General features: G+C 42.1%; 2 protein-coding genes across 3 annotated transcripts in view; one reads left to right on the top strand and one right to left on the bottom strand.

Annotated features, from left to right (window-relative positions):
* Nucleotides 1–17,301, top strand: part of LOC118578137 (nuclear autoantigenic sperm protein) — a 25,850-nt gene extending 8,549 nt beyond the window's left edge. Inside the window, exons 2-15 of one of the 2 annotated variants that reach the window (XM_036178831.1) lie at nucleotides 563–610; nucleotides 2,104–2,214; nucleotides 5,250–5,330; nucleotides 8,172–8,278; nucleotides 9,025–10,002; nucleotides 13,517–13,596; nucleotides 13,923–14,008; nucleotides 14,111–14,184; nucleotides 14,562–14,750; nucleotides 15,027–15,193; nucleotides 15,774–15,830; nucleotides 15,926–16,003; nucleotides 16,662–16,790; nucleotides 17,115–17,301. In XM_036178831.1, the coding sequence (XP_036034724.1) occupies nucleotides 563–610; nucleotides 2,104–2,214; nucleotides 5,250–5,330; nucleotides 8,172–8,278; nucleotides 9,025–10,002; nucleotides 13,517–13,596; nucleotides 13,923–14,008; nucleotides 14,111–14,184; nucleotides 14,562–14,750; nucleotides 15,027–15,193; nucleotides 15,774–15,830; nucleotides 15,926–16,003; nucleotides 16,662–16,790; nucleotides 17,115–17,195 (2,266 nt within the window). In that variant the 3' untranslated portion in view covers nucleotides 17,196–17,301. The remainder of the gene's footprint in view (nucleotides 1–562; nucleotides 611–2,103; nucleotides 2,215–5,249; nucleotides 5,331–8,171; nucleotides 8,279–9,024; nucleotides 10,003–13,516; nucleotides 13,597–13,922; nucleotides 14,009–14,110; nucleotides 14,185–14,561; nucleotides 14,751–15,026; nucleotides 15,194–15,773; nucleotides 15,831–15,925; nucleotides 16,004–16,661; nucleotides 16,791–17,114) is intronic. The other variant, XM_036178832.1, reaches the window with a different exon arrangement.
* Ccdc17 (coiled-coil domain containing 17) lies at nucleotides 16,144–22,276 on the bottom strand. The gene is made up of 13 exons (XM_036178839.1): nucleotides 22,073–22,276; nucleotides 21,877–21,951; nucleotides 21,604–21,775; nucleotides 21,363–21,525; nucleotides 21,206–21,283; nucleotides 20,994–21,112; nucleotides 20,668–20,778; nucleotides 20,340–20,470; nucleotides 20,148–20,242; nucleotides 19,806–20,009; nucleotides 19,463–19,667; nucleotides 19,283–19,393; nucleotides 16,144–18,878 (listed from the first exon to the last, which is right to left on the bottom strand). Exons 1-13 carry the CDS (start codon nucleotides 22,193–22,195, stop codon nucleotides 18,750–18,752), a joined length of 1,716 nt encoding a protein of 571 aa, XP_036034732.1. The 5' UTR covers nucleotides 22,196–22,276; the 3' UTR covers nucleotides 16,144–18,749.

Raw genomic sequence — 22,276 nt, 5'->3', positions numbered from 1 at the left:
GATTAAATTTTATTTAATTTTGAGACAGTTTTACTACATAGTTTTGGCTGGCCTAGAACACACACATTTGTTTGCCTCCTACTTTGCTTTCTGAGTGCTGGGAGAAAGGCATGTGCCACCATCACCAGGCTTATTAAAGAGGAGTTGCACATGTGAATAAAGGTCCAACTTGTCCAATAACCAAACTTAAGTTGTTAGGCTTGGGAGCAAGATGACTTTAGCCATGAAGCCATCTCATTGACCCAAGAATTGAATTTAATAATGTGCATGAGTCAGTAATACTTGCTTTTGGTTAGTTTTTTAAAACAAAAACTTAGCCAGGTGGTGGTGACGCATGCCTTTAATACCAACAGCACTTGGGAGACAGAGGCCAGCTTGGTCTACAGAGCTAGTTCTCAGGACAGCTAGGGCTGTTACATAGAGAACACTGTCACAAAAAACTAGGGGGGAAAAAACAAGATAAAAACTTTCTAATATTTTATGTTCTGGTGTTTTTCTGACATTATATCCAAACTTTCAAGTATCTTCCATTTTTATTTTTTCTTTTTATTCTTCATTACAGAATTGAAGATGCCCCTGCTCCTTCTACCTCTGCAGATAAAATGGAGAGGTAAGATTATATGGTACAATTATGGTCCTGTCTGGAATAGAGTGAAGTAATATAACTGAGGCTAGTTTGCTGACTGGGGATGAAATCTAAGGCTTTACTCATAGTAGTCAGACACTATTACTGGAACTGTACCTTTGGCCCCTTAAGTTGTCTTCTTAGATGCCTCTAGGGATCCTTTTCCTTTTCAGGGATACATTTAGATTTTTTTCCTTTTCTTTCTTTTCTTTTTCTTTCTTTTTTTTTTTTAAGAAGGGTTTCTCTGTAAAATAGCTATAGCTGTCCCAGACTCTGTAGAACAGGCTGGCCTCAAACTCAGAGAGACCTGTCTGCCTCTGCAGTTTGATTCTGGGCTGTTCTGGTACTCAAATGACTCTAGAGTATGTCTAGTTTGCAGCAAAAGCTCACTAGAACACCCAGCTTATATAGACTGCTGAGACAGGAGTTATCCTGGGCTAAAAGAGACTGTCTGAAAAACAACAGCAACAAAACTTAGAAATAATTGAAGATTTTGGAAAAGTATTTTTGATCATAGTGAATTTGAATTTGATAAGTGTCCCAATTATTATTATAATTTCTTTTTTGTTTTGTTTTTTTTTGAGACAGAGTTTCTCTGTAGCTTTGGAGCCTGTCCTGGAACTCACTCTATAGACCAGGCTGGCCTTGAACTCACTGAGATTCACCTGTCTCTGCCTCCTACAGTGCTGGGATTAAAGGTGTGTGCCACCCTGCTGGCCATGGCCAATCCACGTTTTTTAGATGGGGAGTCTTATAATCTAGTCTCATCTCTATATCCTAACTACTGATATCATAGGTATCCACCACCTCCATGTCTTGTTTATATGATAGTAGAGATTGAACCTAGAGCTTGTGAATGTTAGGAAAGCACAGTTACATATCTCCATCCTCAACCTTGTTTTGTTGTTGCTGATGCTGTTGTTTTGTTTGTATGACTTTGGGGTTACTTAGTGGTGTATACTAACATGTACTGTAACATTTGTAAATCATTTTGTGAATGTTGCATTTTTAATTTCTTGTTTTTGTTTGCCTTTTTTTGTTTTGTTTTTTTGAGACAAGGTTTCTTTGTGTAGCCTTAGCTGTCCTATAACTAGCTCCATAGACCAGGGAACTCAGAGAGATCTGCCTGCCTCTGTCTCACAAATGCTAGGATTAAAGGTGTAGGCCCCTTTCCCACCTGACCTTTTTCTTTTTGTGATAGTGGTAAGCGTGACTTAGCTAGGTCTTTTTCTTTCTCTCTTCTCTCTCTAACATAGGATCTTGGTATATAGTTCCAGCTGGCCTCATTCTCAGTCATCTGCCTTTGCCTTTTAGAGTGTTGGATTATGGGTATGTGTCATCATGCCCCATTAATTTGCTAGGTCTTCCATAGCAGTTCAAAGTTAAAAATTTAAACTGTTACGGTTTAAATGTAATTTGTATCCATTGAGTATTGATTTAAACAATATTTGTTAATAAATAAAATACTTTTCTTGTAGTCTGGATGTGGATAGTGAAGCTAAGAAACTACTGGGACTAGGACAGAAACATCTGGTGATGGGGGACATTCCATCGGCTGTTAATGCACTCCAGGAGGCAGCCAGTCTTCTGTAAGTATATGTCTTTCTGTAAAACAGTAGTATACTGTAACAAGCCTTTAAAAGTTCTTCTATGGGGAGGAAGAAGGAAGACTAAGGATAGGGTTATAGTTAAGTGGTACAGTCCTTGCCTAGTATATGTGAGTTCCTGTGTCTAATCCTCTGAACAACAATTCTGCCTCTGCCTCTTTACCTGTAAAGGAGGTTTTTCTTGTCATTCTAAAACCTAAATATCACTGTGATTTCAGTAATTTTTCTGATTAAGATGATTTTCTTCCTAGTCATTACTGATAAAGAAGACATAATTTGTTTTTACTCTTTATTATTTAAAATATGATTGAGTTCAATTCTAAAATCTTGTGTATGGAAAGCAAGTATTTACCATTAAGCTATATACTCTTAGCCTACTGGGACTATCTGGTTTTAAAAATTTTTTTTTTTTTAATTTATTTTATGTATATGGTGTTCTTTCTGCATGTACACCATGTGGTTGCTGGGAATTGAACTTAAGACCTCTGGAGGAGCTGCCAATGTCTTTAACTGCTGAGCCATCTCTCGAACCCTTTACTTTTACTTTTTATTTTATATGTATGAATGTCTTGCCTGAAAGTATGTATGTGTACCATATGTGTGCCTGGTGCCTATGGAGGCCAGAAGTTAGCATTGGGATCCCTTTGGAAATAGATGATTGAGTTGTCATGTGTATGAGTTCTGAGAATCAGAGCTGCCAGAGTAGCAGCTTCTCTAAACCTTTCAGCCGTCTCTCTAGCCTGACTCTCCCTGTTATTTTATTTCCCTGGCTGTCCTACAACTAGCTCTGCAAATCAGGCTGGTCTCAAACTCACAGATGCACCTGTGTCTGCCTCCTAAGTGCTGGGATTAAAGGCATGTACAACCACTGCCTGGTTACTATCCCTGTTTTAACACGGGAAGTTTAGTCTCTGGCAAGACAACATGATTGGTCACTCTCACTAAATCTGTTATAGGTTTTTCAACATTAACAATGTTATCTGCTGGTATAACGAATTTTCCAATAATGGGTACCATTAGGTGGCCATATATACTTAAATCTTGGAGAAACAGATTCATTTTATATAGTTTTTTTTCTCCAAGTACTTTTTTTTCAAAAAGTCTGAATAGAAAAATCTTTCCTTTTTTTTGGTTTTTCGATTCCGGGTTTCTCTATGTTGTTTTGGTGCCTGTCCTGGATCTCGCTCTGTAGACCAGGCTGACCTTGAACTCAAAAGATCTGCCTGGCTCTGCCTCCTGAGTGCTGGGATTAAAGGCGTGCACCACTGCTGCCAGCTCTCTGGAAAAATCTGAGTCTTCAAACTGTAGTTTTTTTTCTTTAATGACTTTGTTTGAGCTGCTTTCCTCTATGATAGTTTTTACCAGTAGCAATTGAAGATTAGTTATGTATTACATTTCATTTACACTAAAAAAACAAAAAAACATAAAAACCCAAAAACCTTACAAAAAGAATTAGTTAGAATGAAGCTTTTATAGGTTTCAGACTACTAGGAGTTGAAGATGAATTATATTCTGGTGTGTTAGTTCACTTCATATTATGATAAACATCATGTCCCAGATCAGCTTGGTAAAGAAGGTCTTATAATGTCCTCGTTGTACTCCAGCATTAGGGAATTCAAGGGCAGGAACCTGGAGGCAGGAACTGAAGCAGGAGACCATGGAGGAACATTGCTTACTGGCTTGTTCTCCACGTACCGCTCACTTGCTTTCTTAACACCATGACCACCTGCCTAGGGGTGGCACTGCCCAGAGTGCTTTGGCCCTCCTGGATCTCTTAACCCAGAAAATGTCCTACAATCTACAGGCGATCTGATAGCATTTTTTTCTGCTGAGTTTACTCTTCCTTGCTGTGTCAAATTATCAAAAAATAGTCAGCAAAGACTGGTAAGTATTGGAAAGTTTAGGTAAAAATGAATGAGTTTAGAAATGATACATGGGGTTTGTTTTTAATTATGTGTATGAGTGTTTTGTCTGTGTGTATGTGTATGTACCATGTACATGCCTGGTGCTCAGCAAGGCAAGAAGAGGGCATCAGATCACCTGGAACTGGAGTGAAGATATTTGTGAGCTGCCATGTGGATACTGGGAATAGACCCTGGGTCCTCTAGAACATCAGCCAGTGAGTGCTCTTAACCATTGAGCCATCTTTCTAGCCTGCTTGTCTCATCTTGAAACATTAGTTGTAATTTTGTATGACTCCTACCAGTCTTTGGACTCCACAAAAGATAGTAATGTTATTTCTTGTTTTTTTTTCACATTATTTTATGTGTGTCGTGTGTGTGAATATGTGCCCATGAGTGTAGAGACCAGCAGAGGGGATTGGATTCCCTAGACCTGGAGTTTGCAGTAAATGCTTCTAACTACTAAGTGTATGAACATACATGTATGTGTACCATGTGGTTGCCTGGTGGCTACAGAGGTCAGAAGAGGATGCTGGATCTGGAACTGGAGATAAAAGAATGGTTGTTAACCATGTGGGTGCTGGGAACAAGTGCTCCTAACCACTTACCTTTCTCTCCAACCACCTTTTTGTTCTTGGATAGCTCTTTGAGCAAGTTAATAACCTTTGCATTTTACAGAAAAGTAAAGTTAAGGCAGATAGGTGAATTCAAAGAGTGTATAGCTATATTAAAGATATCTTTTGTTGCAGGTACTCTAGTTTTAAAAATAATGCTCTTCAGGATACCCACATGGCAGCTCACATTTTTCTGTAACTTCAGTTCAGGCCTGTGACACCCTCACAGAAATATGCAGGCAAAAAACCACCAATGAACATAAAATAAAAAATAATTAAAAAAGAAAAAAAAATAATGCTCTTCATTTTAGTATGCTTTCTCATGGTTCTTAGCATGTAAATCCTAACCAAAGGTCTTGTAAGTGTTCTGATCCACAGTGATATTTATACTGTGGCAGGAGGAATACCTATTATAAAATAGCTGATTGGTGGCACTTAAAACATTAACTTCATGTGTTGTTAAGTAACAACAATGTTCAGACGGTATTTACTTTCTTTGTAGAGGTAAGAAGTATGGAGAAACAGCTAATGAGTGTGGAGAAGCCTTCTTTTTTTATGGGAAGTCACTTTTGGAGTTGGCCAGGTACGTCTTGGAAAGGAAAGCCTCATTTTGTAAATAGAATGTTTTATATCACTTCATTTTGTTTAAAAGTGGATGCTTCCTGCCGGGCGGTGGTGGCGCACACCTTTAATCCCAGCACTCGGAAGGCAGAGCCAGGTGGATCTCTGAGTTCGAGGCCAGCCTGGTCTACAGAGCGAGATCCAGGAAAGGCGAAAAGCTACACAGAGAAACCCTGTCTCTCCCCCCCCCCCCCCAAAAAAAAAACCAAAAAAACTTCCTTGTTGGCTAAAGCTATTTATCCAAAGAATGAAATTGAGGTTTCAATTAGAAGCAATGCTATTTTCAAGAATAGTCAATGGTCAGTCAGAGTTCATACAGGGATATGAACATTCAGAAGCACTCTGAGCTAGCTCAAAACTCAACAAGGACTGTATGGAGGATAATTTGAATAAGTAGCACATGAAAATGTCAAGTAAGGAAGACTTTCTGATTGATATGGTTCCACATTTGTGAATTTCCCAACACCTGGGGAGGCTGAAGCAGGGGGATCAAGTTCAAGGACAGCCTAAGCTAAAGAGTGACCCTGTTAAAAAGACTTACTATTAACATTCTTGAAAACTGCTCAACAAATTTATTAACATGACTAAAATATTTTGAGGATATATAAAATGATGATCAGTTTTTACATTGGTTCTGTCAAGTTTCTGATTTTGTGATTATTCAAAGCACTGAATGACTTGGCGTGAAAATGTTGACAGAATGTCACTGGCCCTCTAGAGAAATGGGAGTAGATGTTTTAAAGAGAAATGAACAGATGTGTTATTCTCTTGATGACAGTCATTGTACTTTCCAAGGAGCCTCATGCAGTGTTAGCTTATGTTAGAAGGTTTTTGCTTTTTTTTTTAAAGATTTATTTTTTATGTATACAGTGTTCTGCCTACATGCATGCTTGCAGGCCAGAAGAGGGCACCAGATCTCATTAGGGAGGGTTGTGAGCCACCATGTGGTTGCTGGGAATTGAACTCAGGACCTCTGGAAGAAAAGCCAGTGCTCTTAACTGCTGAGCCATCTCTCCAGCCCTAGGAGCTTTAAAATATGTTTTATTAGCATATTTTAATTCTTTATAATCAAGGATTTCCTTAGGACATTTTCTTAGATATGCATCATATATTTCAATTATATTTACCTTCTCATACTGCTCCCACTCCTGTTAATACTCTGCCCAACTATGCTCCTGCTTCCTGTACTTTAATGTGTGCTGCTACCCAGTGAGTTTCATCAGTGTTGTTCACAGGCTTGAGGGTAGTTTATCAATGGTTACACTACTAAGAAAATGTCCCTGGCTTTCCTATCAGTTGTTGTCTGTATATATAAAAACCTTCAAGAAAGGTCAAAGCCTTCCTTGAAGCCTTCCTTATTCATGGCAGGGTGTTGACAGGCCCAGTCTTGTGGAGATCTTGTGTAGGCAATCACAGTTGGTTTTGAGTAGAAGTGTGTTCTTGTCATACTGGGAGATGAGTGTCCCCACCCTTCCTTTCCAGTTCATACATTCTTTTTTTTTTTTTTTTCCAAAGATTTATTTATTATATACACAGAATTCTGCCAGATCTCATTACAAGTGGTTGTGAGCCACCATGTGGTTGCTGGGAATTGAACTCAGGACCTCTGGAAGAACAGTCGGTGCTCTCAACCACTGAGCCCTCTCTCCAGCCCTAGTTCATACATTCTTTGTGCCTCTTCTTGATATTCCCTGAGCCATGAAAGGGGTAATACAGATATCCCACTTTTGGCTGGGTATTCACTGTTCTTAAAGTTTTGACCATTGATTGTCTTCTGTGAGCATGTAGTTTAATTTTTTGTTTTGTTGTTCGTTTTGCTATGGGACTGTCTTAGTTGACCAAGGCAACTTATAGAAGAGTATTGGAGGCTTGCTTATAGTTTCAGAGGGTGAGTCCATGACTGTCATGGAAGGGAGCATCATAGCAGGCCAGCAGGCATGGCCCTGGAGCAGTATCAGAGAGCTTAAGAGCTGAGACAGCAACCATGAGGTGGAGAGAGCAGACTGTGACTGTTACCCCCAGTGACAGTCCTCTTCTAACAAGCTGGGAATCAAGCAATCTAACATGAGCCTGTGTGGAGGGGCGGGGGATTTTCATTCAGACCACTACAAGGGGTTTCACGATGTAGACCAGGCTGGTCTTGGACTCACAGAGAACTGCCTGATTCTGACTCCTGATTGTTGGGATTAAAGACATGTGATATTTTCTCATCTTAATTAGGTGTAGGTGTGGGTATGTGCACATGATTGCAAGTGTTCTCTCAGGCCAGAGTTCTCAGATCCCCTTGGGCTGGAGTTACATTTGTGAGCCATCTGATATTAGTGTTAGCATCTGAACTGTGGTTCTCTGGAAGAGCAGCAATTGCTGTTGACCACTCAGCCATTTTTCTAACACGGCCTCCCTTACCCCTCTTATTTTTGCTTTTTTTTCTTCTAATTTTTATTATTATTACTATTACTATTATTATTATTATTATTATTATTATTATTATTATTATTATTTTTTGAGCCAAAGTTTCTCTGTGTAGTTTGGGTGCCTGTCCTGGATCTCGCTCTGTAGACCACACTGAGCCTTGAACTCCTGAGTTCTAGGATTAAAGGCATGCACTACCACCACCCAGCTTCCTTATTTTTAAAGACTAGTCTTACTTTGTGGACCTAGCTAACCTGGAATTGTAGAACTCCTGGTTTGAGTATGTAGTTTTCTATTCTCTTTACTTGATTCTTTTTCTTTTGCTTTTATTTCCATCTTGAAATACATTGTTAGGAACTAGTTAAACTTTCATGATTTTTTCCTCTTGTAGAATGGAGAATGGAGTGTTGGGAAATGCCTTGGAAGGAGTGCATGTAGAAGAGGAAGAAGAAAAAACAGAAGATGAATCTTTGGTAGAAAACAATGATAATGTAGATGGTATGTAGTGTTGCATGCTACATTCAAGAGATGCGACGACCAATGTTTCCTTTAAATGAGTTATGGAAATAGAGTTTTTATGCCGATGGTCTCTACAAAGGTACTTGGGCTGATGCAGTGGGTATAGGCTATTACTAAAGCTATTACTAAAGTGAGCTTCTAAGAGTAACTAAATATATCTAATATCAATCGTTTAAGTTGGTATATTAAATACTAAGAACATTAAATACTTTTCTGATGCCCGTTTTTAATAACACTTTGCATAGCCCAGTTATTTTAATAGGAGTCCTTGGAGTACTTTGTGTTTTATGCATCTTAGAAAATTAAATATTTTCTGAGTTTGGATGTTAGAGCCTTACAATCAAATACAGTGTTTAAAAGAGGAAGGAAAGAGGGTTGGGGATTTAGCTCAGTGGTAGAGCGCTTGCCTAGCAAGTGCAAGGCCCTGGGTTCGATCCTCAGCTCCAAAAAAAAGAGAGGAAGGAAAGTTTGACATGTCTTCTTCCCTGACTGGTAGTCAGATTACTTGAAGTGAAGCCATGTAGTTTCTAACCTAAAGAGGTTTGACTTTTGCAGTATGTTGCTTTGCTAGCTTGGATTTTCCTTTTGCTTTTCTCCTGGGGGCACCTGCTAAAACTTAGCCAAGCTATTTGAGGGCTTAAAGGGAATGTATTTCTCGTTTCCATTTATGCTTTTATCATTAAACTTGGAGACATGTTTATGCTTCATGTTCTTTAATCATGTAGAGGAAGCAAGGGAAGAGTTGAGAGAACAGGTTTATGACGCCATGGGAGAAAAAGAAGCCAAAAAAGCAGAAGGCAAGTCTCTGTCAAAGCCTGAAACTGACACAGAACAGGAAAGTGAAGTGGAGAAGGGTGGAAGAGAAGATATGGATCTAAGTGAGCCTGCAGAGAAGCTACAGGAAAAAGTTGAATCGACTTCAAAGCAGTTAACTGAGTCCTCTGGAGAGGCAAAAGAAGCAGCAATACCAGGACTGAATGAAGCTGAGGTCACTTCTGGGAAGACAGAACAGGAATCATTGTGTACTGAGGAAGGAAAATCAATTTCTGGAGCTTATGTTCAAAATAAAGAATGCAGAGAAACAGTGCATCAGGAGAAGGAGGGAGAGGAAATAATAAGCATAGAGGAAAATCCAAAAGAAACTTCAGAAGATCAGCCTGTTGGGTCTCCAGAAAAGCAGGGTACTTCAATGAAGGTAGAAGCTGAAACAATAGCCCCCACGGTGAAGTCAGTGGACATGGGTGGGGAGGAACCAAAGGATCAGGTAGCTGCCTCTGAGAGTGAACTAGGAAAGGCTGTTCTTGAGGAACTGTCAGGGCAAGATGTCGAAGTGTCACCAGTGGTGGCTGCAGAGGCTGGATCAGATGTCTCTAAGAAGCCAGGGCAGGAGATTACAGTTCTTCCCAACAATGGTTCAGTTGATGGACCATCAGCTGCAGGAGATCATACTCCTGGTGAACCACAGATTTCTGCAGAAAGACTGACAGAGACTAAAGATGGCTCAAGTGTAGAGGAGGTCAAGGCAGAGCTGGTTCCTGAGCAGGAGGAAGCTATGCTACCTGTAGAAGAGTCTGAGGCAGCTGGAGATGGGGTTGAGACCAAGGTAGCCCAGAGGGCCATGGACAAGGCACCTGAAGACAAATTTAAGATAGCTGCTAATGAAGAGACACAAGAGAGAGACGAACAGATGAAAGAGGGTGAAGGTAACCGGGATGTGCTAGAGCTACAGTGGGTGGAGTATATTCTAGATTTGACTCACTAATCATTGGTAAAAGTCAGCCTTCCATTCAGGATTTTCAGTCTGCCTTTGGATTAGGAAAAGGTTAGTTTGGGAAAGGGCTAAATGAAAATGGGGTTATTTAACAACATTATAATAGGTTTAGCAAGTTAAACCAAGAGTAGCAGGTCTTTAGCTGACTGGTAACTAATATTTTTACTCACTAGGTAAGTTTCTGGTTTCTGAAACTTGGCTAGCTATCAGTAACTTGTACCATACTAGCCACTGAAGGGTGGATTAGAAATGGGTTGTGGGGTAAGTAGAGAAATAGTAGGTTAGGCTGGCAGAGAATGCTGAATGGATGTTCACTTGCATGCCTTTGGTTTTTTAAATTTGCTGTTCACATGGTTTCTCTTACCTGTTGTAGGAAGTAGGAACAGAGCAGTAGAATCCACCGAATTTGTACACTTAAGCAGGCATGCCATTTAAATGAACGAAGGCAGTTAGCTTTCTCATGCCCTTTCCATCTTTTGCTCATAGAAATGTTTAGAGGGTTATTCACATTAATTTCAGTAGCGTGCCCCGCCCCTCTTTTAGGGAAAGGAGATCGCAAAGTACTTAGCCATTTGTCTCTTGTTGCTTTCCATCCTCCTTTCCTGCTTGCTTTGGCTGCTAACCAACTGTAGTGTTAGTGACTTAATTGTGAATCAATTTATCAAGATTTTTAAGCCTCTAATTACTAATTGGCACGTCTGACTTGAGTTGTGCTCAGTTCTGGATTCTACTGTATAGAAGTTTCATCTAACATTGCATTAATAATTACAGGTCTTATTCCAATTAATAATATCCTATGTAATTGCTAGACTGTTTCAAGAATTGTCTAATTACAAGTGTATTTCAATTCATAATTTTCTCTGTAATTGACTATTTCAAGAGTTATCCTAAGTTACGGATTTTCAATAACCCGTCTTTAATACTTGACCATTCTGGTAAGCATCTGCCTATATGTAGCTCCCTGCACTCCAGCTCGTATCAATACAGCCAGAAGTGAACTTGTCAAGTGGTAGCACTGGTGGGCTTCTTGAGTTTCAGGACTTCTTTAATAGAAAGCATAAAATTGAATTCCTCAGGTTTTTGAAAACTGATATCATGATTCTCCATCAAGTCATAGTGTCGAGGATTGAACCCAGGGCCACATGTGTGTTAGCCAAGCACTCTACTATTGAACGAAATTTTCAGCCCTATAAGTGTTATTTGGCTGATAGATAAAATTTTGTGTATTTTTCAAATAAGAAATGGGGAGGAAGTCTTCATCACACCAAATAGAGATGGGTGAGTCTGGCCTTAGGGCTTAGCCACTGTCTATGGTTGGTTCCTTTGTTAGATAAATGCTAGTCCACATCTTACATGTGAGAACCTGAGTTTGAATCCCCAGAACCCATATTAAAAGAGGGCATGTTTTCCCATCTATAATGCCAATGCTCCTAAGGGGAGTTAGGAGCCAGAGAGAAATCCTGAAAACTATCCTGGCACACAAGATACCCTGACCAGTTTTTTACACAACCTAAGGCTATCGTCCTCTGACCAATATAGATGCCATAACGTAAGTGTATCCACATTCACATGTATGGAACTCTATACACAATTGGTGCATGGGATGACAGTGAGTGGTAAAATACTTGCCTGGCATGTGCAAAGTTCTTTGTTTGATTCTAGCTCCACAAGAAAATAACAACCCATTTCATGGTATTAGACTTTTTTTATTTTGTTTTTTCGAGACAGGGTTTCTCTGTATAGCTTTGTGCTTTTCCTGGAACTCACTCTGTAGACCAGGCTGGCCTTGAACTCACAGAGATCCGACTGCCTCTGCCTCCCAGATGCTGGGATTAAAGGCGTGGGCCACCTCTGCCCAGCAGTACTACTTTTTTACCACTTCTGGGATATGTATATCCCTCATACAATCAATGTGTTCTTTTTTTTTCTTTCCCTTCCCTCCCTTACTCTCCTCATTTCCTTTCTCCTTCCTTCCCCTCCCTTTCCTTCTCTTCCTTTCCGTTGTATTTTAATTATCATGTTAGGTGTGGTTGGTAAGTGAATAAAAATTTAAATTGTAGTCATCTAGGTTGGCTATGCTCGGGTTGTCTGTGCTAATTGATCTGTGTGGGTATTTGATTGACTTATAGGAATTCCAGGTTATCATTTGTTTTTTGAGACAGGAGTTCAACAACAACTAAGCTAAGGCTTACTTTCCATGTTTGCATTCCCATAATGGGTTGTTGAGTGGTGGCATTTGTAATCTTTTTTGCTGTAGTTAAAAATGTTGAGCATGCTGGAAGCTGTGTACTCCTAGCTACTAAGAAGATGATTGCTGATCCTGGAGAGATGGCTGAGCAGATAAGAGCACTGGCTAGGGTTCAATTCCCAGCACCCACATGGTGGCTCACAATTATTTGTAATGAGATCTGGTGCTCTCTTCTGGCATGCAGGCATAGACGCAGGCAGAATACTGTATATATAATAAATAAATAAATTTTTTTTTTTTTTTTTTTGGAGCTGAGGATCGAACCCAGGGCCTTGCACTTTCTAGGCAAGCGCTCTACCACTGAGCTAAGTCCCCAAACCATAAATAAATCCTAAAACCAACCAACCAACAAACAAACAAAAAAAACAAAAGAAAACCTCACCTAGCTTAATGAAAGATGACAGTGAGTATATACTTAATCTCTGAATTGATTGTATTTTATCAACTTAAATAGCTTGCATTTTGGATTTTAAGTTGACCCATCAATGATTTATTAAACAATCTTGTTCTTTGGACAACTGACTTGTTACTGTATATCAAAATAGATGTAGGAATGTCTACACATTTAAATTTTGTTTTGTTTTTGTTTCTGAAATCAGGGTTTCTCTATGTAGCCCTGGCTGTCCTAGAACTTGCTCTGTAGGCCAGTCTGCCCTTGAACTCCCAGAGATCTCTATCTGCCTACCTCTGTTTCCCGAGTGCTGGGATTAAAGGCATGTGCCACCACCTCCTGGCTTATATAAAATCTTAAGTAACTGGCTTGTTCGTCCCCAATTTTTTTGAGGTCAATAGAGTCTATGTGATATGCTCTTTGGGGAGGGCATATCACATATGCCCCTTCCCATAGCTTGTTGTAGGAAAGCTAGTCTTTTGGTTATTTCTTTTGGTTATTGTTATTATGTACTGGGGTTATTTAGGTTTTGGTACTTTCAGTAGTATCTTAACAAATGACCAAAACCTGTCTGCTGAGTAGATACAAGATTCTTGAAAGGCTTTACTTGTGTAAGAAAATCCTGTGTCTTTAAACTGCTGACATTCTGATGAATAGACGAGCTTGGGTTTGAATGAGATGATAAACACTGACATTTTCAGATCGTTTGCAGTTCTTAGAATGTAGGTTGGCAGATGTTTATCAGAATCGGACCAAACAGAAAATATCTTTAGTTACATCTCAATACTGAGGAATTTTTGCTTGTAGAAACTGAAGGCTCAGAGGAAGAAGACAAAGAAAATGACAAGGCTGAAGAAACACCAAATGAATCAGTTCTTGAAAACAAGGTAAGTTGTTATTCCTTCAGTACCATTACAACTTTCTTACTATAGGGTTAAGGGTTACTAGTATAGGAAAGGTAATTGTAGATAGCTGGTTCTTGGTTGGGTCTTAGAGATCCTTTATTATCATGAGATGAAATACAACACCATGAATAGAGACCTGATAATAAACGGCCATTTGGTAGGTTTTAGGTAGAGGGTTTGTGTTTTGAGTTGCAGCCAGTTTTCTTTTTTTCAAATCTTAGTAAATTCTATATTTAGATTTATTCTCAAGATGCCTTTCTTGTACTTCTTTCTTCTGCCTAATGCCAATGATTTGGATATACTTTAAGTCTCTGCAAGAAAATGAAGAGGAGGAGATTGGGAACCTCGAGCTTGCCTGGGATATGCTGGATTTAGCAAAGATCATTTTTAAAAGGTAAAAACTCTTGGTGTTTTTAGGTGTGGATTTGTGGTTGAAAATAGCACTTTAGGATTAGACAATTAGTTTTAAGGCTTTACTAATCATCTTTCTTTTTAGGCAAGAAACAAAAGAAGCCCAGCTTTATGCTGCACAAGCCCATCTTAAACTTGGAGAAGTTAGTGTTGAGTCTGGTAATGCATTTTCCATTTTGTTATCTCTTAACTTCCTTCATATCCCCATTCTCCTGTTAGACAGAAGAAAGGTCCAAGTTCCTTTTGGTGTCTAGATTAGTGAGCAGCCTTGTAAATGGTTTATCCTGACAGTGAAACCAAGTAATGAGCAGGGGAGGCAGAAGAAGCGGGTGGATCTCTGGGCTCAAGACCAGCATGGTCTACATAGCAACTTCTGGTTTAGCCAGAGCTATCGAGAGGCCTGTTTTGGAAAGAGGGATAGAAAGGGTGGAGGGGGTCAGAAATAGAAAGAAATGTGAAACCATTCCTGAACTGAATTCTTCTGTAAGTGCTTTATATTAAATGCTTTGCAATTCTTGGTGTTTTGTCTTCATTAGAGAATTATATCCAAGCTGTGGAGGAGTTCCAGGCTTGCCTAAACCTCCAAGAACAATATTTGGAAGCCCATGACCGTCTCCTTGCAGAGACTCACTACCAGTTGGGTTTGGCCTACGGTTACAACTCTCAGTATGATGAGGCAGTGGCACAGTTTGGCAAATCTATTGAAGTCATTGAAAAGAGAATGGGTGAGTGAACAGCAGCTACTCTATGCTTAGGTGATGCAGCAATTCACTGTGAAAAAAAAAAGGTTCTTGGGCTGGAGAGATGGCTCAGAGGTTAAGAGCACCAACTGCTTTTCCAGAGGTCCTGAGTTCAATTCCCAGCAACCACATGGTGGCTCACAACCATCTGTAATAAGATCTGGCGCCCTCTTCTGTATACATAATGAATAAATAAATCTTTAAAAAAGTCGGGGGCGGGGGGGATCTCTGTTACTAATGATTCACGCCTGTTCTTTGTAGCTGTACTAAATGAGCAGATGAAGGAGGCCGAAGGATCATTTACTGAATATGAGAAAGAAATTGAGGAGCTGAAAGAACTGCTACCTGAAATTAGAGAAAAGATAGAAGATGCAAAGGAGTCCCAGCAGAGTGGGAATGTAGCTGAACTGGCCTTGAAAGCTACTCTGGTTTGTTGAGTTTTATCTTAAAATTTGTCTAAATAACATACTTGTATGGTACAGTGACTGTCCTAGAACTCACTCTGTAGATCAGGCTGGCCTCTAACTCACAGATCTGTTCGCCTCGGCTTCCCAAGTGCTGGGATTAAAGGTGTGTGCCACCTCTGCCTGACTTTGAGGGAGCTGATGAGAATGAGGGCTCATCTCACGTGTACCAAATAGTCCAGTTGTTAGAAAGCGTGCCCAAGGTGCAGATAAGACTCTGTCACCGATACATTGTGTGCCCATGGACATTTCTTTGCCTTTCAGTTTAAATACTGTTACCTGTGTGTAGATTGTTTTTGACAGTACCATATAGAAATGGCTTAAGTCACTGAGTCTCTTAACGCTAAACTGCCTTGCAGTGTTCTTGGCCACTGGCATGATGTGTTGGAAATATGACACGTGGGTTTAGTTTCCTGCCTACTCTTGAGTTTCTTGGGTGTCTTTTTGTTGTGGAAGATCTTGCTGTGACGCCGAAGCCATGGGTACTTGTGTGGTGGGTGTTTGGGGTTCCATGCTGCAGCTTACTTGTGTCTGTTCCTCACAGGTGGAGAGCTCTTCTTCAGGTTTCTCTCCTAGTGGAGCAGGTGCCTCAGTCTCCATGGTGTGTACTCTGTTTTGTTTTATTTTTCAAATGAGCCTACTATAAATCAAGCAAAGTTTTTGTAATTGCTAATAACAAAGGCTTATTTTTGCCAGATTGCCAGTAGAAAACCAACAGATGGTGCTTCCTCATCAAATTGTGTGACTGATATTTCCCATCTTGTCAGAAAGAAGGTAAAATTTACATGTACTTACATGTACTTATTTTTTAACCTTTCCTCCAGAGTGCTCCCGAGGGTTTGAAATAATACATTAGCAATAGTTGACTCCCCCTCTAAGTGGCAAAGTGCAACACACATTTTTTTCCCCTTCCTTCCCCCACCCCCCTACAACACTCATTTTTAAAATGGCTAAGGCTTTGCATGGACCATTTCCACTTAAGACTACCTTACTTAACAAACTCAGGGCTTCTTAGCCTGGAGGCTATTTGGAAAGCTAAGTAGGCTTGATTAGGTGAATATATTTTAGGGTCTGGCTGATTTTCTTTAGTCATAGGTTTGCTGACATTTGCCAACAGTCCCAATCAATAATTCTTTCCCTGAGTGGTAAATCTTTGCTTCCGTGTTTCCTGTAAAAGTGGGTAACCTGTTTGTACACTCAGTTGTACTGCTCACCCTCACCAATTGCCTGTGTCCCAACTAGGGAAAATTTAAGATAAAAATACATGTACCTGTTTATTCCTGGGTAGTGGTCAGCATTGTCCTGTTAATAACAGCAGATCTATAGAGCTGTGAGTCAGTATGTTCCAGATATTGGGACTACGGGGGCTCTGGGATTATTTTGCATTTGTCTTGTTAAGATAAATATGAAGCCTTTACACTTCTCTCTCTAGAGGAAACCAGACGAAGAGAGCCCCCGGAAAGAGGATGCAAAGAAAGCCAAACAGGAGCCTGAGCTGAATGGAGGCAGTGGGGATGCTGTCCCCAGGGGGAATGACGTTCCAGAAAGCATGGAGGCTGAGGTGGGGAGTTAAGACTTGGCCAGTTGTCTTAACTGTAGGCCTTCCACGTGCCTATGGACACAGAAAATGACTGTACTGAAATTTATCTGCTTATGAAGTAAAAGGATGCCTGACAGGGATTTTATTTGATTTCTCTAATGAATGTATAGAAAAGCAAGCAAGACTGTATCCTTCCCATGTAATGTGTGAACTTCTGGCTTTGTAGTTCTTGTTACCATAGCAAAGTGCAGTCAAAGTGTTGACTTATGACTGAAGCCTGCTCAGGTATATATTATGGGATGGCTCATGTCAAGGTAAGTTATACCTAGGTTCTTTGTCTTTCAGGCTGAGAATCAGGCTGAAAGCCCGGCAACAACAGAGGGGACAGTGGAGTCTACAGCTACAGTTGAAGGCACTGCATGTTAAGAGGGAGCAGAACCTTTCTCCTGAGGGAAAGTGGTTTTGTACATAATGTATTTTTTCACTTTTGGGGATTCTTTTTGTATAACTTCAATAAAGATTGTAGGCAACAGCTAAGGCTTTGATGGCTTTTTTCTTAAATGTTGGCGGAATCTTGGGGCACTACATTTTTGTTGTGTGTGTTTATTTTGTGTATTGATGTTGGGCAACCCACTTCCTGACTAATGTGGAGGTGATCAAGTGTGCTAGAAGCCCTTCATTGTCTACTGGTGCTATGTTTCTACTTCCAAATACTTGGCTGAATTCAATTGTCTTGCACGCTTTCAGTGGTGCTGTCTCTAGAAGGGATCTGCCAAACAAGAACTGGTAGAAAGAAATCAGTTTGGTGCCGAAAGTAGATGATGGAATATGAATCAGGTCTTGGGTTGTGCCCATTTTCTGTTCATCTGGTTTCCAATTAAGGCCATAATCCTATACTGGAAAAACTGATGGAAACATGGGAAGTGATCCCCAGAAGATCAGTTGATATGTAAATCTAAGACTGGAGGTCTGACTGGAAAGGCTCAGATTGAGGTGGGGATGACTGGAAGAATATGGAGGAGGAGAAAGTTTGTTCTTTTCTGTATAGAAAGGTTGCAGTATGTTAATAATTGGAATTGTTATATTGTCTGCAGTTTTGACTTATGAAAATAAATATGCTAATTTTAAAAAACAGCCCTTGTTCTGGAATTATGCTTGAAAGGTTTTACAGGAAGGGACCTGGGTTGCCTGGAATATCTCACTGTGGGATATGGGGTAGAGCTGCAAGGCAAGTTCTGGGTGTCTAGTTGAGGGATGGTGGTCAGGCGCTAATGCCATCCCATTGGGCTCTGACAATTGGGGTGCATGAAGTGAGTACAGAGCTGTCTTATACTTGCTCTTTAAAACGCCACTATTGAAACACTAATTCCCCTCATTGCTGTTAAAGCAGTAGAGTGTGGGGTCAATGTACTGTTGAGGACTGTTGTGCTGAATGACAGTCCTCATTTTACCAGATTATTCCTCTGGGCTGGTCACAAAGGCTGGGCTCATCCTGTCTCTGAACTGTCTTCTTGAGATGTCTTTGTATTGTTATATTTTGAGTCCTAAGTGTTTTTCCCCATCGTCTTTCCCATTGGAACAGACTTGATATGACCAGTACAAGATCTTTGCTGACTGGATCTGTGTTGGGTCCAGAATGCAATTCCAGTATATGATCCTCTACTTGGTTGACATCTGTCCTGCTTCAAGAGTTTCCTGTAGGTTGGAAGCTTGATTGTGAATAGATTTCTGTCTAGAATCTGGGAGCAGAATGAAATTTGACCATAAAGCTGGCTTTAACAAAGCCTAGTTATTTTTAGAAATTTGAATGCCAGGCAGTTACTGTGAATAATTGACTGTTCAATCTGCTTTACAAAAGGAAAACGGGTGCAGAAAAAGTCCTGGTTGGCTTGGTTGGACTTTATCATTATTTCCAGACCTCATTTAGAAAAGCTGCAGGTCTAAATCTGCCTTCTGCCTCAGAAACCTGATGTGTTTAGGTCAAAACTGGTGGGAGTTCAAGTGCTCATCTTTATCCTTGACATTGACAAAAGCCTCTTGTGTGAGAGGTCGGGGATCAGCAAAACCAGAACTGTGGGCGAAGGAACTGGTTTCCACTGAAGATGATACCTGTAGAACATGAAAAGGCAGGGTTGTTTGTTTTGTTTTAAAGCAAACTAGAGGTAAACAGATTTTGGAATTGAACTGAGGACAAAGTTTAAAGAAAAGCAGGTTCAGGTTACATGTTCTATTTCTGCTACACACAGCATTTTTTAAGAGACAGGGTTTCTCTATGTAGCTTTTCTCTGAGTTTGAGGCCAGCCTGGTCTACAGAGAGAGATCTGCCTGGCTCTGCCTCCCGAGTGCTGGGATTAAAGGCGTGCGCCACCACCGCCCACCCACACACAGTATTTAATGGGTACATTTTAAGGATCAAATGGGTTAATGTAGTCATTGATGGATATTAGCTAATAGAAATTGGTTAGCCAGCAGAAGCTGCTCAGTCATACTTCCTAGCTGCAGTGGACTCTTACCAGTGGTGGGTACTGGTATTCATGGGCACTTGCTGGATTGATCTCTGCCAATGTTTGAACATCTGCATCTCTTGCATTCACCAGCCTCAGAAAGAGCTCAGCTTGACCTGCCTGGGAGAGGATAAATGGTACTCTTATCTGAATCTTGGAGTAGACCCAGTCCCTACCCTCTGCACTCACCTGGGGAATCTCATTCAGCTGGACACGGCTGAGATTGGAATTAGGAGGAAGGACCCTAAGTGGGAGGCGCCAACGGCCACTAAGCATATGCTTATCTTGGTCAAATAGCAATAGTGAGGCCCAAGCCTTTGGTTGTGGTGGCCATGTAACTCCCTGCCAGGCCTGTAGTTCACAGATCAAAGATATCAGTGGGGATGGAGGCAACCTGTAGAACAACCAAAGCCATGTTATAAGACTTTGTCTCTTCCTAGGGATTTTGTAGGACTTAGCCCTCATGGGCCGAAGGGCCATTATGTACAGATTAAACAATGAGGTGAGGCCTTTATGCCCGACACCTACTGACCTGGGTACAGGCTGCCTGCTTGCAAGGATGGCACAGTTGCCCCTAGGTCCAGGATCTGATGGTGGCGGTAGGCAAAGGGCTGGAGGCAATATTGTGGTCCCTCCTATATCCTGTCCATCCTGGGTCAAGCTTGTCATTAGCTGCACCCAAACCCAAGAAGCATCAAGGCCCCGCAGGAAGTCATAGAAAATGACAAGGCCAGCCCTGCAGAATACAAATCTAAGCACAAAAACACCAAATGCCTCTCCCCAGCCAGTACTCCAGCTCTGGATGGCTAATGTGGATCCCGTTAAATGTCTATAGTGGCTGGGTTAAATAGGCTGTAGAGAGAGCAGGCCTCACCCAGGATCATAAGGCACAGGGCCTAGAACATCAGATGCAGGTAGGAGGAAGTGACGATCCAGACCTAAGTTCCTTGTCATGGTTCCATTAAGTATCTGCTGTGGACAAGAGTTCAACCATAGAGAACTGCAAATTGCCCGTTCCCCAAACTGCATGTCAGGATTGCCAGCCTTCAGCCCAGCCTCTGCCAACTTCCTCACACGTTGAAGTGCCATGAAAGTTCTGTACATTTATGGAACTTGTAAGTGGTGGCAGGAGTAGGGGGTTATCGCTCCTTCTACTCACGTGTGACCAGAGATCAGGGAGTTGATGTTCCCTGGGTCCTAGAAACAGAAAAATGTTGGCTTCAGCTGGAGGAAGCCTTAAACTGGAATGAGAAATCGGGGCATACAGGGTCATATACCAAAGACACAAGGATAGGCGCATAGACACCAACCAATGATACAGACAAGGGCTCATTCTCCAGGCATGGTCCCTTCACCCCTGGGTTGGGCTAGGGGGGAGTTGTGTTTTCACTGACCCCAGGATGCCAGACTCAGGCCCTTCTTCTGCAAGGTCCTGATCTCTGCCTCCAGAAGCCGGTTTTCGGCTTCCACTACTAGAAGCTCTTCAGAGGTGGCACTTGATTTTTCTGAGATGAATTAAAGTGGCATGTCATCCTTTATGTAGTTCTCCAACGTTAAGGTTTTCTTCAGTAGTCTGGATTTTTCAGCTGGCAATGGGTTTTCCTACCTTGAGCTAAGCCGGCTCCCATGCTACTGGTGCGCTCCCTCACCCTTTTTTCCTCCCAAGTCTAGGACCTCGGTGTTGAACGAACAGAAGGGACTAGTCTACAGGGCCATTCACCTTTGCGGTTCTGCGACCGCCTCAACTCCAGGGCTGACGCCTCCACTTGCAGCTGACATATTTTGTCCAGAACTCCGGGGTCCCGGCCTCCACCGCGCACGTAGGCCTCACGTAGAGCCCTAGCAAGCAGGCGGCAGGATGCAGTCTTCTCATACTGAAGAGCCTCCCGCTCCTACCACCGACCCTCATAACCCTTGCGCCCGGAACCTCACCGGATCTGAGCGGGCAGCGTCCCCGGATTGGCCGGTAGCGGACCGAACTCCCCCTCCTTGAGAGACTCCCGTAGGATGCTGGCGCGGGGAGGTGACGTCACGGATCCGCGCTCAAGGCCCCGCCCCCCGGCTCCCGCGCGGCTCCGGATGGCCTTACCTGGGCTGCGACTGGAGCGCCAGGACTCGCGCCCCCAGCATTTGCAGCGCGCCGCGCGTCCGGTCGGCCTCGGCCCTGAGTTCTCGGAGCTGGCGCTCCGGGCCGAATGGCGCCGATGATCCTCCTCTGGGTCCCGCTACGCCAAGGAGGCGCCGTTTTAGTTCTGAGGGAGACGGGGCTGAGTCAGGGTGAGTGCTAGCACGGCGGGAAGGCCCAGCGTCCACGCCACCCTACCTCTCACCCTCGCTGCGGCGCTCCAGAGCCCGACTTTGCGCTTCAGTCTCCGCCACGCGCCTGGCGCGGATTCCCTGCAGTGTCCGCAGCCTCTCGCCAGGACTCTCTGCAGTCTGGGAGGTGGGACCCGCAGTTGCCCAGGGACTTATTTCCTGTAGCGACAGCCTCAGCAGTTGCACCTGCAGGTAACAGGGACCCGCTATCCCTGAACTGGGTGATCTCCCCAAGCATTATCTACAGATAGGAAATTTGTAGCTGTTTGATGTAGGTGGTTGTGTACCTCCTCTGTCAACATCTTTAGAGCTGATTTGCTGGCCTCCTGCTCTGAACGGCTCTGTTGTTCTTGTGCCACAATCTGGGGACAGGGAGACTCCTGAGAATACTGTTTGCTGGAAAACCTAGCCCCAGTCATAGGCGACCCTTACCCTGGTGCCCCGTTGTTCCATGGCTATTGAAGGCTGTGTTCCACGTGTCACCTCCGGAGTTAGCGGGCCAATGCAGAATCGCTGGGTATGGGTAGCCAACAAAGCCCAGGAGCGGAAAACCATATCACAGAACTCACAGGTCAGAAATCCTGACTTCCTAGAGTAATTGGCCATGGGATGTGATGATCCCTTCTTGAAACCAGCGGAGTCCTACAGAGGATGTAGCAAAGGAGCCGAGAAAGAACAGAGAAAAGG

Source organism: Onychomys torridus, chromosome 2, assembly GCF_903995425.1.
Source record: "Onychomys torridus chromosome 2, mOncTor1.1, whole genome shotgun sequence".
Lineage (NCBI taxonomy): Eukaryota > Metazoa > Chordata > Mammalia > Rodentia > Cricetidae > Onychomys > Onychomys torridus.
This window is presented reverse-complemented; position numbering and strand designations above follow the sequence as displayed.

Bases quoted from the DNA above. Each gene is read 5' to 3' on its own strand.
- Ccdc17 (XM_036178839.1), bottom strand. From the start codon at position 22,195: ATGGCCAATTACTCTAGGAAGTCAGGATTTCTGACCTGTGAGTTCTGT. The intron at 21,526-21,603 runs GTGAGAGGTAGG...CGTCTCCCTCAG, and splicing joins TCTGGAGCGCCGCAGCGAGG to AACTAAAACGGCGCCTCCTT. The intron at 20,243-20,339 runs GTTGGCAGAGGC...TGTCCACAGCAG, and splicing joins GCACTTCAACGTGTGAGGAA to ATACTTAATGGAACCATGAC.